The 14,094-nt window shown below is 40.8% G+C and overlaps 1 protein-coding gene across 2 annotated transcripts; it reads left to right on the forward strand.

Moving 5' to 3' along the window:
* Positions 1–2,049: 2,049 nt before the first annotated feature.
* On the forward strand, positions 2,050–13,740 carry ARPP19 (cAMP regulated phosphoprotein 19). 2 transcript variants are annotated; one of them, XM_040077079.2, is made up of 3 exons: positions 2,050–2,240; positions 7,029–7,151; positions 10,478–13,740. In XM_040077079.2, exons 1-3 carry the CDS (start codon positions 2,196–2,198, stop codon positions 10,646–10,648), a joined length of 339 nt encoding a protein of 112 aa, XP_039933013.1. In that variant the 5' UTR covers positions 2,050–2,195; the 3' UTR covers positions 10,649–13,740. The 2 variants fall into 2 exon arrangements, with proteins under 2 accessions (XP_039933013.1, XP_058278324.1); XM_058422341.1 differs by lacking the exon at positions 2,050–2,240 and adding an exon at positions 4,791–4,829.
* The last annotated feature ends 354 nt before the right edge of the window (positions 13,741–14,094 follow it).

Here is a 14,094-nt window from a genome sequence, read left to right on the forward strand (position 1 = left end):
ATTAAGTTTCCCTAATTTGCATGGGAAAGTGTCAGAAGCTTTATTAATGCCAGAAGGCATCTGGAACTTCAGCCACCTTCACCCACTCCTCCACATGGTCTATTTCCTTTTTCTTAAAGGAAAGATGTTTGTGTGAAACCCTTGTTCTTAACTGTGAATTCCTGCCTAGCTACTCAGTTTATTTTGAGTGCTTATTTTAGATGATTTTTCAAGTCATTATTGACAGCCTAATTATATAGCTTGTATTCTGTCCTCCCTATACTTCTATTCAAATTCAGGAAAAGTGACTCCTGGAAACCCATTCATTTTTTACAGGTTCCTATATGAATCACCAGTAATTAACTGGAGATTGCTTCTGTCGTTATCTAATCTCTTAAGGATATTTTTTCATCTAAGCTGAAAATATTTACCAAAACTAATTAAAGTAACCTGTAAACCAGGTTTCCTCATTCCAGCTAGAGGCTGGAATTTGTCACATGATTTATCCTGATCATGCCAGACTGAACAAAAAGAAACATTAAACACTTCAGCCTTTAAAAGTTTTATTCAGTAATATTTCGGTACCCCCTTGTCTTCATGATCCGCTTTAGATATGCATCCTGACCTAGTTTCTGTAAGGCTGCTTTCTTGTATTTGAGGCCATTGAAGAACCTGGGCTTTTTCTGAGGTTCTGAATTTATTTCCCCTTTTTTCCTCTGCATTATGTTCCCTTAAAGAAATAACTGCATTAAGGAACTGCTGAAACCTTGAAACTGTTTTCCCTCACATTAATTTCCTAAGAGATTTGAAAGAAATTCCTGAAGTTGGCATTCTTGTCTGCTGTCACTGCTTTGTTCTTCTTCCTCTTAAAATCTTGAACTTTGTCCTTTTTATGATCATTTTTCTATGTTGCTCTATTTGTCACACTTTCAGACCATTTCTCCCTGATTTTGCTAAAGCAAATGCGACACACCCACCAGTGTCATGGCTTTTTTCATCATTAGGAAAAAACCCACTGGTGCATTCTATAATTATTTTTCTGTGCAATCTGCCTGGCTAAATCTCTTTCTGAATGAGGGATATGCACAGTCCTTGGGTTCTCCACAGCTGTGTGATCCTGGTCTCTGGATCAGCTTTCACAGACCTTTCGGACCTGTCTCTCATGTTCTTCCAACCATAATCACACAAAGCCAGTCCTGGCCAGTCCCTCCTGAGCTGTGCTAAGTAGGATCCATACCTTGCTTTTCACAAAATCCATTTATTTAGGGACCCCTAAAGATTTATTAATGGTGGGCTATTTAAACCACTCCTGTATGCGCTTGAAGAGATTCCACAGGTTATTCTTCAGCAAAGAACCAGACAGTTAAAAGTAGATTGAGAGGGAATAAAATACTCTGTATGACTTGATACTGTGCTGTTAAGAAGTTCCAATGGACTGAGCCTTCCTGTCCTGTCAGCAGCCATCTGGGATCATGAGATCCTCGAGTAATGCTGCTGAGGACTCAGCTCCTTATATTTTGATCACTAGAAGCGGCCAAAAGAACTAACTTTAGCCAAGCAGTAAAGGTGATTTTCCCTTTACCCTGACGCTTGAGCAGGGGAGGCCGTGCAGGCTGGACGAGCCAGGCTTGGGGGGCTGTGGCGAGGTGAGGTGACCAGAGGAATGGCCTTAAGCTGAGACACGAGAGATTCACATTAGATTATTAGCAGTATTTTTACTGTTCAGCTTGTCAAATATTGGAACAGGCTGCCCAGGGAGGCGGTGGAGTCACCATCCCTGGAGGCGCTTGAGACGTCTGGCTCTGGCGCCGGGTGATGTGGTTTAGTGGTTACAGTGACGCCTGTGAGGGGGGACGGGACCACACCGAACATCTCATCCAACGCCGATGTTTTTGTAATACTGTGATTCTAACGGGCGGGGCACCTCCGAGAGCCGCCCCCGAAGCCGGGCCTCGAACCCGCGGCCCGGACGTGACGCGCGGGGCGCAGGCGGATCCCGCCCCCGCTCCCCCGCCCGCGCGTGGGGGCCGAGGCGGAGGAAGTCTGGCCCCGCCGACGCTCCGTCGCGCCCGCCGCCGCCATCTTGTGCGGGAGGAGGCGGCAGGAGCAGCAGCAGCAGCAGCGCGGAGGAGCCGCGGCCGCGCCTCCCGCCCGCCTCCTTCCCTCTTTCCCTGCTTCCCTCCTTCCCGGCCCCGCCGTCCCGCTGCCGCGGCGCCATGTCTGCCGAGAGCCCCGAGCCCGCCTCGGCCGAGGAGCAGAAGGTGGGTGGCCTGGCCGAGGAGCACAAGGAACCCCGCGGGGCTTTTCCCGCCTCCATCGCTGCGGCCGGGCCTCTCCCTCCCTCAGCCCAGGGAGCCCCGCGGGCCGCAGCGTCTCCCGGGCCCGGCCGCCCCTCAGAGCGCCGCCTGCCCCGGGCTGTCCGAGCGCAGCACGGCCGGGCGGCGCCCGCCGGGCAGGACGGGCCCCGCCGGCCTAGGCCGTGTGAAGCTGGAGGCGGAGGAGCCGCACCACCATGATGGCTCGGGAGCGGGTGTTCCCTGACCGATCGGCGGTGTGCGCTGGCCTGGCCGGGCCCATGGCGCTCCTCGCTCGTTCTCCGGCCTCGGCCCCGCTCCCTCCGGGGGTTCCGCGGGCCGCGCCGTCCTGCACGATGGGCTTCGGCTCACGATCGCAGTGGCGGGATGGATACCAGCCAGAATCCGCAGGCTAGACGTTTGTTTCATTTCTAAAAATTGTTCATCTTTTAATGTGATCAATTCAGGAGCAGAAATACCCAAATCACAACGACCGTGACCTGTGCTAGTTAAGGATTTTAGAAAGAATAACTGGCTGGGTTATCTTGTGGTGTCCCTCTTATGTCATCTCTGTAGCTAATAATTGTATCATTTCTCAAGTGGGATTTGGTTGCATAGATGGCTGTGCTGTGACTTTAAGAAGCCGTTTGTTTTTTAGTCTTGTCATTGCTGTGGGAGCCCAGTTGCAATCCCCGCGGCTATGATCCGGAGAAGTTATGAAACACAAGTACTGCTTTGAAGGACGCTGAAAGAAAAAGCTTAACCTACCTCAGCTGTTAAGTTTTTTGTTTAATAATTTACAATTTGTAATATGAGTTAGTCGCACAAGTAGAGCTTTGGGGCTTAATATGGAATGATACCTTCTCAATGGGTGCAGTAATCGGAACCAGCTTCTTCTCAGGTCTATAATCTGCTCTTAAATAGGTGTGTTCTGCAGCGTGACTTAACGTTCATGCTAGGTAGGCTGCTGAAGGGATACTGTTCCTGTTCAAAGCCTATAAAAATAAGTCCCTGGCCTATGCAGCGCTCCTAGAATAGCTCTGTAATAAGAGCATAGTTAAACATGTGGCAGCAAGTTTATTGTAATGCCTTCTAGGGTATTCTGATGAAGTCAGGTGACTGGGGCTGATTTTCCTAATGAACTTTCACGCTGAAGTCTTGAAATGTCATGCTTATGCACTGCTTGGAGAAATTACCTTTTATTTGAGAGATGGGAAGTCCTTGCTGCTCTCCTAATTTGGTTTTATTCTGGTAAAGTAGTCAAGAAAAATTATATAACATCAAGAAAATAAAACTTTGCTTTCTGAGAGATTATGTTCTAGCCTGATACTGTGATATCAGTGCCGTTATGACATTGCAATATTAACCTCCAATAAAACTGTTTGTCTGGGTAGGCAAAATGGAACATTCACTTGGTTAATGCTTAGCTCTGAAATGCTTACATAAACAACCCATTTTGCAGTACATATTCATATCTATGCTTGAAAAAGATGACGCCCCTAAATGAACTTTGAGGCAGTGTTTTCATTATCAGAGCTTTTTTCTAAACTTTCTGACATGCTGTAAGAAGTGTGTGCTGAGTGAGAAGGGTTTTTACCTACAGTGATACAAACTGAAAATCTGCCAAACACCAGCGTTTCCTGTTCCCAGTGTGAAAACTCAGGACAGTGGCAGGGGGAAGTTCAGAAACAAAGAAACTTGAGACATAGGAGAATATATGTTTGGTTGACTTTTTGCCTTGAAAGCCTGTATTTTTCAGGAAACTCTTGGAGGTGGTGCATTTTGTTGCTGAACTGGCTTTTACCACATCAGTTTGTGTTGTGCTGCTGTTGTGTTTTTCCCATTTTCTGTTTTGCATTTTGTCTGATGTCTTCTGCTAAAGATGAGCCATTCATATCAGAGTTTTAAGAGGCTGATGGCTCTTCTTTTTAGTGATGCAGGTCAGTTGTCCAGCAGATACAGAATTTTCTGCTGCTAGAACCTCTGCAAAGATTAAAAGCAAAAGCTATCTTTAAGTGAGTTAGGTAACTACTGCCTTCCTGGTAGATCATTTTAATGACTTCATGAGCTGTGTCAGATTCCTGTGGAGTACTAAAATTATAACTTTTGTGTGGTTGTCACTTGGAAGAAGAGCGTGGTATATCTTGATTTCTGCCCACTCCCGAGTCATTTGTTAGTCACTTGGTTGTTGCTTCTGTAATTCAAGGGAGAATGTTCTGAATGTAGGAGTGGCTTGGACTAAAGTCTTCGGGGCTCAGCAGCACATCTCCGAGAGATACCATTAGATACCATCTAATCCTCAGAAGAGTATAGGATCAGGACGTGCAGGCAGTGATCTCCCCAAGAAAACTCTCCGAGGTCTCAGCGATCTGGTTTAAAAGGCTTCTGAGCTGCAAATGAATACATCGAATTGCTTTCTGAATCTAAATTCTTGGCACCCCGTGTATCCTTCAGAAAGGAGTTCTGCAGCTTAACTGTATTTTATGTGAAGAACTGTTGTCTTAAGTATTTTTTGAACCTGCCATCAGCTGGTTTTGTTTGACACACCAAGTCGTGGTATTGAAATTCTCTAATTTGTGTTTTGTGGGTTTTTGAGTCTTAGTTATTGTTGGTCATGAAGAAGAAGCGGCTGTGCTCTGTATCCTTTTGAGCTGCATTGATGCGTAACGTGGTGTTTTTGTTTGGATTGCCCGCTGTGCCATAATTTGTCAGCCCTGTGAGTTTGCATAAATGTCTCCTTTGATGCACTGTGAATACATATTTATATAAGCTATTTATTGTTGGTCCTCTTGTCTTAAAAAATATATTCTTTTGGCTTTTAGTGGCAAAATATGCCCCCTCAAATACTTTGACTGTTGGCTCAGCAGTGAGTACCCGGTGATTCAGCATTAGATGTTCAAAGTGTTGAGCTGAAAGGATTACTTTTGTGCAAGTCCAGTCCGTGTTGCCATTCTGATGAACCACAATAGGGAGAGCAGCTGCTGCGTGATCCTTGTAACGCATGAGAACCACGGGCTTGGCTAGTGTGATATTGCCTAGTGAGAAATGGTCTAGTTCTATGTCCAGTAGTGTCAGGGAAACTTTGCCCTTTATTCGTGTTTGGATTTTGCATTGTATTGCCTAGCTGCATTTTCATCTAATAAAAAGCATTGGTTCCTGTTGTCACTGAAGTTTCTCTTTAATTGTTATGAGAGTTTCTATTTTTCTCTTGGGAGAACTGTTAATTCAGTTTCCTGTTGCATTGTGCAAAGCTGTCCTTGAGGTGTTTCGGCCAAATGGAGCTACTAGATAATGTTATATCCTAACTCTGTTACAATCTTTGTTTCTGAGGCACCTTACCAGAAAGATGTTAAATCCTGTACAACCTGGAGCAGTTTATGAGAGATAGCGAAGAGCACCTAGGGATAGGCGAACGTGGTAGTGGCTCTTGTTCTTCAGCGGTTCTGGCTTAAGTAGCTCCCTGCTTGCTGTGTCCCTGTCCCCCCTGCTGCTGTGTTAACATTCCTGTTTATGCAGCTGTGTGGTCATCCAGGCTGTGGAAACCGATCCAAATGAAACAGCCCAACAAGGGGACAAGAAAAAAAATTATAAATGGTTATTCCTCTGTTGAATTAGTTTCCGTAAACCCTAACTGGGGAGTACAGGTAGTCGTGCTAATTGATGCAGTGCAAAGGGTGACGACAGCATGGAAAGGAGTATGAAGGGGCTGCCTGAGCAGCTCTAAGTGGACATGAAACCTTAGTCATAGATGAATGACGCCCTCCTGATTTCAATGGCAATTCTTACTTGCTGCCTGAAAGTCTTTCTTTGACTTCAGGTGATAATAAAAATTCTGTGCTACAGCAATCAGTGCAAATGGTTATATATTTTCTCTGAACTAGGAATGGTTTTCATTTTTCATTAAAAAAAAAAAAAAAAAAAAAAAAAAAAAAGGGCTGTGGCCAAATACTGGAAAAAGCAAACCAAGAATTTTGTATGAAAGGTATTTTAGAAACAATCCAATAGAATAAACTGTACTTCGTACATCAAATTACTAGATGGACATGGAAAAGATGAGTGTGAAGTAGAGGCCAGTGAACAGACTGCAGTTTTGCGAAATTAATGTCTCTAAATTATTATTTTGAGCATCCATGTTTTACATGCTCATAAAATAGGCATTTTATTTTACACAAATGCACTACCCAATTGTCTTTATCCTCATCATTTCAGGATAATTATAGACATGTATAGAGTAACACAGTATTGTTATTAATGTAACAGCAGGCATCTTTTTGAAACTGTTTCATGATGAATATCAACACATTACAGCTGGAGCAGCCATACAGATCAGTGTGGCAGTGGAAGTACCAGTCTGCAACTAAAGGAAGAAATGGGCATTTGGAAAAAAGTCCTGTGGTTCTTGCTCACTATTCAATATTTGTTTGTTCTTAGTGGACCCCTTGTTTTGACCAAAAAAAAAAAAAAAAGTTTTGTTTGAGTCATTTTTTTTCAAGATTGAATAATTCAAATTGCTTTTCTTTGTGAGGGAAGTGCGCACATCTTCAGCATCTCCACGAACGGTGTCTAAAATGGGAGGCTGAACTCCTACAGTTGCTGTCAGCATTTGAGAAAGAATGTATGAAAATGTCTCATCAGATAATTGTTATGCTCACTTGGTAGCAGCAATGGGCATGTGGGTGTATTACCTGCAAAGCTATTCTGCATAAATATACATTGTTGTATGTTTCACTTACAGTATCACTCACTGTCTTTCAGGAGATGGAGGATAAGGTGTTAAGTCCAGAAAAAGCTGAAGAAGCAAAATTGAAAGCACGATACCCTCATCTGGGCCAGAAGCCAGGAGGCTCAGACTTCTTGAGGAAGAGACTTCAAAAAGGAGTAAGTTGTTGTCCACAGGGGGTAGACAAAAACATCCAAAATTCCTGTATCTGCGATTTTTTTTTTCCTACTCCATGGACCTTTACATGGTAAAAGAGTCCTAAGAACCTTAAAATACGAGAAAGCACGAGGAAATTTGTCTCTGCAAAAAAGATGCCAGGTTGGCAGGATAGCTGTTTTACAGCATCAGCGGCTCAACCACACTTGCTATAAAAAATTAAACTTAGTAGCTGCTGTGATAGACTTTAAAAAAACATTATAGTAAACACCAAAGGATAGAAATTCATCCTTATTTTGTTGTGATTTTATCCTGGCTATTCTTATGCCCCCAAAATTGATGTCCACTCTTTGTATCCATGTTTTTAGCACACAAACGTTTGGTGTCTGCTGTTAGACCCTGCATCATCTGACATTAGTGCTTTGAGAATGGTTGTATAATTCTGGATGTACACCCAGAACCAAAAGTAATGATAGAAGCATGAAGAGTGAGTTAATATTTCAGTATTGTTCTACATCTAACTAGTGTCTCTTATTTTCTTAGATATTTGACTGGGTTTTTTTTTAGTTTAATAATTCATAGAGTGATTATGTAATGCCTTTCAGGCATGCTAGGACTCTGTTCTTGGAATAATCCTGAAGCAGTATGTCACTGCTTCTGCTGGTGCTTTCATTGCTGTCACACCATTGTGGGGTTTTTTTTTTACTGTTGTCTAGGCCCTTTCAGTACACGCAATGATTCTAAGTATAAACACTTCGCAAACCAGCTGGTGGAGTTCAGTGATGATCTAATTCTCTGCTATCTGGTAACATCTCTTGGGAATCGTTACTGTTGGCAGGTTTTTTGGATAATCTTTGTCTCGTAATTTGGAAGGTATGAAGCAGAGTTAATGGCTGCTGGGCCTGGGCAGGTGGTAGATGAGGTGACTCCCTCTCAGTTATGTTGCTGCATGGCCAAAGGCAGGCTGAATGAGACTTCACTGTGTTCAGGATATGTGTAGACACAGAAGGGAGGGGTAAGTTTGTATTGTGTTGGTATCTCAGGAGAACAGGCCGGCATTCACACGGTAAGGGGTGATAGCCATAAAGGGATTATGACTGCTTGCACTTGGTGCAAATGTGAGAGAATCTCACCACCAGCAATAACAAGCTGTACAGTATCTTCATCTTAATTATACACTCTTGAATGCAAAGGCTCTTGCAGCATGTACTTTCAGATTTGAGCACAGACAGATCCATGGCCATCTTAATTGACTTTTGCTACTCTGATGAAAGATGCCATAAACTTGTGGATTCCAATTCATAATAGGCCTCCTGCAGTTCCCAATGTGGTGATAATAACTTTATTCCATTTATTTTTTATTATTTTTATTTAGTGTGCTCGGTGTCTTAAATGAGGAAGCTTCTTTACTTGATAGGGGTTTTGGTATACTTTGGGCTGCCTGCACTGATGAGAGTTAAAACAGTGAGGATAGTGTGTGTGCTTTCAGATACTGTTTCTGACAGGAAGACACCTGGACAGACATAGTTGGTTTTGAAAGGCATGATCAAGTACAGATCATCTGTGAGAAGCTAGACTAAATCAGGAAAATAAAGGAAAAAGTTAAAGGAAGAAAGGGATTGATATTCTAAAGCATGAGAGGGTTTTTTCAGATACTCTTCTGTGGTCAGCTGTAGCCCAAATCATCTTCGGTTCACTCTGCCAGTTCATATTTGCTGTCCCAAAATGTTCTGCATTTGATGCACATACTATGCTAGCACACTTTCTCTGGGATAATGGTAGATGAGAACAATGTTACATCATGCTCCTGTGGAGACATTCTTAGAATGCTTAGCTGGACAGAAAGATTTCTGCTTACAGGTGTATCACATCTAAAGATTAAATTAATCTCTTATTACCCTGTTGCTGTTCAAAAGTTTCTTTCGGTTGCCTCAGTCTTAAAGGGTGAAACAGGAAAGCCTTTTTCCAAATCAGATTATGTTCTACCTTGAGGTCTGGGCTGCAGAGGTAATGCTAGAACATTGTGGTGTAAATAGGGATTACACCATCAACACCATCCCAGGATTGTGCTGGGAAGGTTTAGAAATAAAAGTGTGGGATTTAGATGTATGGTGGACTATGGGAGAAATAGATCCAGTAACTTCAGGGCTCTGGCACGAGTGTTTAAAGCTGTTTTCAGGAGCTCTTGTCTGAGCAGCTTCTTCCCCTTTGGTAAAGGTCTGTTAAGTCAGGTGCTCAAATTACTTCTGTCTAGCAACTGCTGCCCCTGAACAGCAGTAGTACTAACACAGAATAAAGGCTGTGGTGGCAATGTGCTGCCCAGAAGCACTAGCACTTACACATAGCTGGTAGTGATTGCTGCTGTTCAGCTGAGGACTAAGCCTATACAAATCTAACTGGTTGGTCCACCCTTCAGAGATGGTTGTGATTGTAAGCAGTAGTTAGTGGTGTCAATCTTACTCCTAAATCTATTTTTTTTGCCTCATATGAAATCTGTTCAAAATCATGGGCTGCAAGTATCTTAGTGGTAGACCTTATGGTAAGATGTAAAAACAATGCAACTTTTCCTGCAAAATGTGTCAGCGAGCAGCTGAAGACTTTATGCAGGGCTTGGATGAAATTGTGTGCCTCATCTTACATGATGTGGATAAATAACAGTCATTTGGCTTTGACGTGCATAGATAACTTAATATTTTGACAAATGTGGCTATTCTTAAAAGTAATGCTAACAAAAACTTGCTGATATATTAAGGAACACTGTTTTTCAACTAGAAATTTAAAACTTAATTTACTTTTGCATTCAGAAAAAAAATGGAACAGAGGATAATAATTTCCTTGACATAGTGTTTTTCAGAAGGACTGTACAGTAGATTTGACTTTGCTAAATAACTGGTTTGGGAATTTTAATGTCACTGTTTTAATGTATGCAGAGAGGAGGTTTTCTTGATAGCACTCACTTTCATACTACTTTGATCTCTGGTGTTTAATTTGTGCATTGTTTGGTTATTGTATGTATCAGAACTCTTTCAGTGCAACAAAATTTGCAAACCCCAAGGTTTCAGTTGTGGGAGATGAGCTTTTGGGAAAACCAGGGCAAAAATAATGTTCAGATTACTGTTCACAATAATGTTCACAATGATGTTAGGAGTTCAGCTGTCTGCACTTACTAGTCTTAATAAGACCTTTTTAAAATCAACGTAGAGCTACTTTGACCAATCACAGAGATTTTACAACTTTTTAAAATTTAAAATATCTATTTAACAGTGTAATTCAGTGTATAAATGTGATAAGATTTCAGGCTTTTAAATGTATGTGTTTTGTCTTCTAGCAAAAATACTTTGATTCTGGTGATTACAACATGGCTAAAGCAAAGATGAAGAATAAGCAACTGCCTACTGCAGCTCCTGACAAGACAGAAGTGACTGGTGACCATATTCCTACTCCACAGGATCTTCCACAGCGGAAACCATCTCTTGTTGCTAGCAAGCTGGCTGGCTGACGAGAGCAGCTGAACTGCATGATTATTCTCATTCCTGTTATTTCTCCTTAATAGTTATTTCTCACCCCCACATCCCCCTTTTTCTTTCTTACACTAAGTCATGAGACTGACAGCTTTGCAGGTAGCGATAGCATGTGCTGCTATTGTAAGGGAATACTGTTAAGAGTAAAATGTAGTATTTGGACTAGTTGAGAAAAATGCACTGATTAAAAACGACAAGTTTGGTTAGAGCAATGTAATCTACTTGAAAATGTACATATTGCCCATTTCCTAGTGTAGGACTGGTTCCAGCAAGTGACATCGCAAGTTTTACAACTTCTAATGTTTCTGCTTTTGTTATTTCATCTTAATTACAGCATATTTGTATTTAATATAACCTCCAATTGTGTTGGGTTTTTCTTCCGTGTTTGGGTTTGTTGTCTAAAATAGAGGTTTAGACCACAAGTTGCTAGATGGTAAAGCATGTATAAAAACAAAGACAGGGCTCTGATTGAATTTTGTTTCTGCTTTTGAACTTGAACAGCCTTAAACCTGTTTCAGCTTTAACAATAGAGTTTTTACTTGGGCAATATTTGCCCATTCTGGTGTAACTCTTGTGAACCTAGTGCTTATTGACAACTGCCTGTTGAAGCTGGTATTCTTTTCAGTTCCGTAGCTTAGGACACACCTTTGTTGAAGATGTGGATGAAGTGTGCATGTGCATAGACTGTTGAATTCACTCTTGTGCCATTTTTTGTAAATACAATAGTTTTGCACAACCTTTTGCAAACGTCTATTAGTTTAACATTTTAAGAAGCAGATAATGTGCCAATCAAAGCACAAGTGATTCTGTATCTTTCAAAGTCTTGTCCTGAAACTAAGAGCCCAGAATCTTGCGACTGAAAGTAAAAATTGTATACCTGAAATTTGTGAAACACATTGACACTTGACTCAACCTTATGCTTTTGCAGTTGTATATTTTGTTTCACAACAATATCCAGCATTTAAGTATAAATTTGGAATTTGTACTTATATTTGCAGGAAAGTACCCTTTCTGTTCAGCAGTTGTTTAAGCTTTTAAAGCAGAAATGCTCTGTCTGTTGGCATAGATTATGGCTAAGTGTACTGTTCTAGAGAGTTCCCTGTGGCAAACACCAAATCTAGGCTCACTGATGTTTGATATGCAATTGTCCTTGGGCTATTTTAGACTTCTGGAAGCAGAAGAATATATTTTCTTTTTTTCTTGGACTCCTGAAGAGGTAGTAAATGATTTCATTTTCTTTGTACAGCAGCCCCTCATTGACTTTGTGAAACAAATATCTGGAAAGATTATTTCCATAATGACTTACTGAGAAAGAGGTAACTTTTCATATCAGAAAATAGGGATGAACTCCAGTTCATGCTTATGATGAAGGTTGTAAGTATTAGATGTACAAAATACATAGTTGATATTAGTCAGGTGATTTGATGCATTTAAAACAATAGTTCAATTAAATCAGAATATTGAAAGTGGATTATGATCCATAATATAATTGATTTTCATATAGGTAGTCACAGTCTTCAGGAGAAAAAGAAACTCTTTAACCATTCAGTTTACTGAATGGGTTGTTTGTTTTTTTTTAATAGTTTGGAAACAGCCTGTTAGAAACAAAGCACCAATGTGAGTATTATAAGAGAGAACACTTAAAGATGCATGTTTTTAGAAGCTTGTACTTTGTGCTGACGTATTCAGAAAGGTCTTGGGGTATAAAGGACTGCTAGTCAAAACCAATGCTGGCCCATATCTTCTGCAATGCTCTCTTCTAGAGGCAAACAAAATGGTCAAGAGAAATTGAATAGTCTTTATTTGGTCCTGTCTTGATCAGAATATATGGTGTATGTAATGTTTTTGATTCAGAGAAGCAATTCCAGAGAAATTCAAAATTGGTAACCTGATTCTTTTCAAGTCTGTATAGCCCGTTTTTAATAGTTAGATGGGCTTTGTCAAGCCTGTCCTTATTCCTTATCCTCCACTAGTATTACAAATGATTTGTAGTTTTTGCAGAACAGTTTGAAGAACTGGACCTACTTGACTTCTCTAAGAAATTAGGCTGGAGGAATAACGAGGAAACTGGAAATACTGAAGCAAGCTGCTTTTTATAAATGTTTGTTCTAATGTGAAAATCCCTCTTTATTTTTCTATGTATAAATTAAATTGAAACTTAATGATAGGATTGGGCCTGAAACAAATGTTGAACAACTTTAAGTGACTTGCTGTGTATTGTCTGGTGCCACTATTCTGTAGCTCCCCTAAGGTGAGCTCTCTTGATGTTTGGGAAGGTTTAAAAAAGATAGCCATTTGAATTTAAACATTCCACTCACTTAGCTACAACTCAGCTTGTCCTGCTGGCTGGACAACACAAACTCTTCTGATGCTCACTCAGTGACTTGCAGTTCCTAAGTACTACAAATTCAGCTATGAATATATTCTCCATGTGTATATTTGAAGTACTGTAATACTAACTAGGTCAGTGACTGATTATGAGCCTTCACATCTGACAGACCTCAGCAGCAGGCACAGCTATTTTGATTCTATACACTGTATAAAACTAAAGTCCAGTAGTCACTTAACAGTAAATGGAATATGACTGCAGATCGATGCTTACTTTCAGCTTACTCCAGCAAGATAACTCAGCTATCCAAACTGATGTACATAATGTATTATATGAGTTTTACCATTTGATAATTGCCTTTTTCAAAGAAAACCTGTCCACACTGTAGACTGGCAGTCCCTTTCATATCTTGCCTTTAAAGATAGCGTTTAGTTGTTAGAGTAGTACTCATGTAGGCTTGTAATAGCAGATAGCACCAACCTTTTATTTGAGATAGTTAAGTGGATTAATTACAACTTCACAGATATGTCCCCAAATCCGTAACACCAAAGGCTTCCCTCTCATTGTTCTTGATGTAGTAGGACAGTGTTTGTGTAAAGGCCACAGGAGTACATTTTGTTGGACATATTTACACCCAGTCAAGATGTTAAGGTGATAAAAATGTCAATTGTTCTTTACAAACTTACACATTGTATAGTATACAGAATAAATTGATTTACTTAGTTTTTATTGCACCGTGAAGGTTTGTCTCATCTTTACTGTTGTTTCCTAAACAATACCAGATACTTCGGTATTCTCTATGGAAAATTTCTAAACCCTAAATCTTGCTACTCTGTATCATTAAAAATATGACTGGGCTTTGGTTTCTAGTATGTTAGACTACAGAATTACTTTAATGTAATCACATTTATATATATTTCAGTGCTTATTTTTCTATTAAGGCAATTAAAGCTTATTGTTTCAAAACTCCGTAACAGGTGATTGTTTGGGTCCCTTGCACTGAATGAAGGGGATGTCTGGGAACCAGCTTGGTGCAAAGAAGTTTGCATTGCTTTAGACTGTTGGCCTAAATATGGCAACATTTCCAGAAGCCAC

Source organism: Hirundo rustica, chromosome 13 (genome assembly GCF_015227805.2).
Source record: "Hirundo rustica isolate bHirRus1 chromosome 13, bHirRus1.pri.v3, whole genome shotgun sequence".
In the NCBI taxonomy this organism is placed as follows: domain Eukaryota; kingdom Metazoa; phylum Chordata; class Aves; order Passeriformes; family Hirundinidae; genus Hirundo; species Hirundo rustica.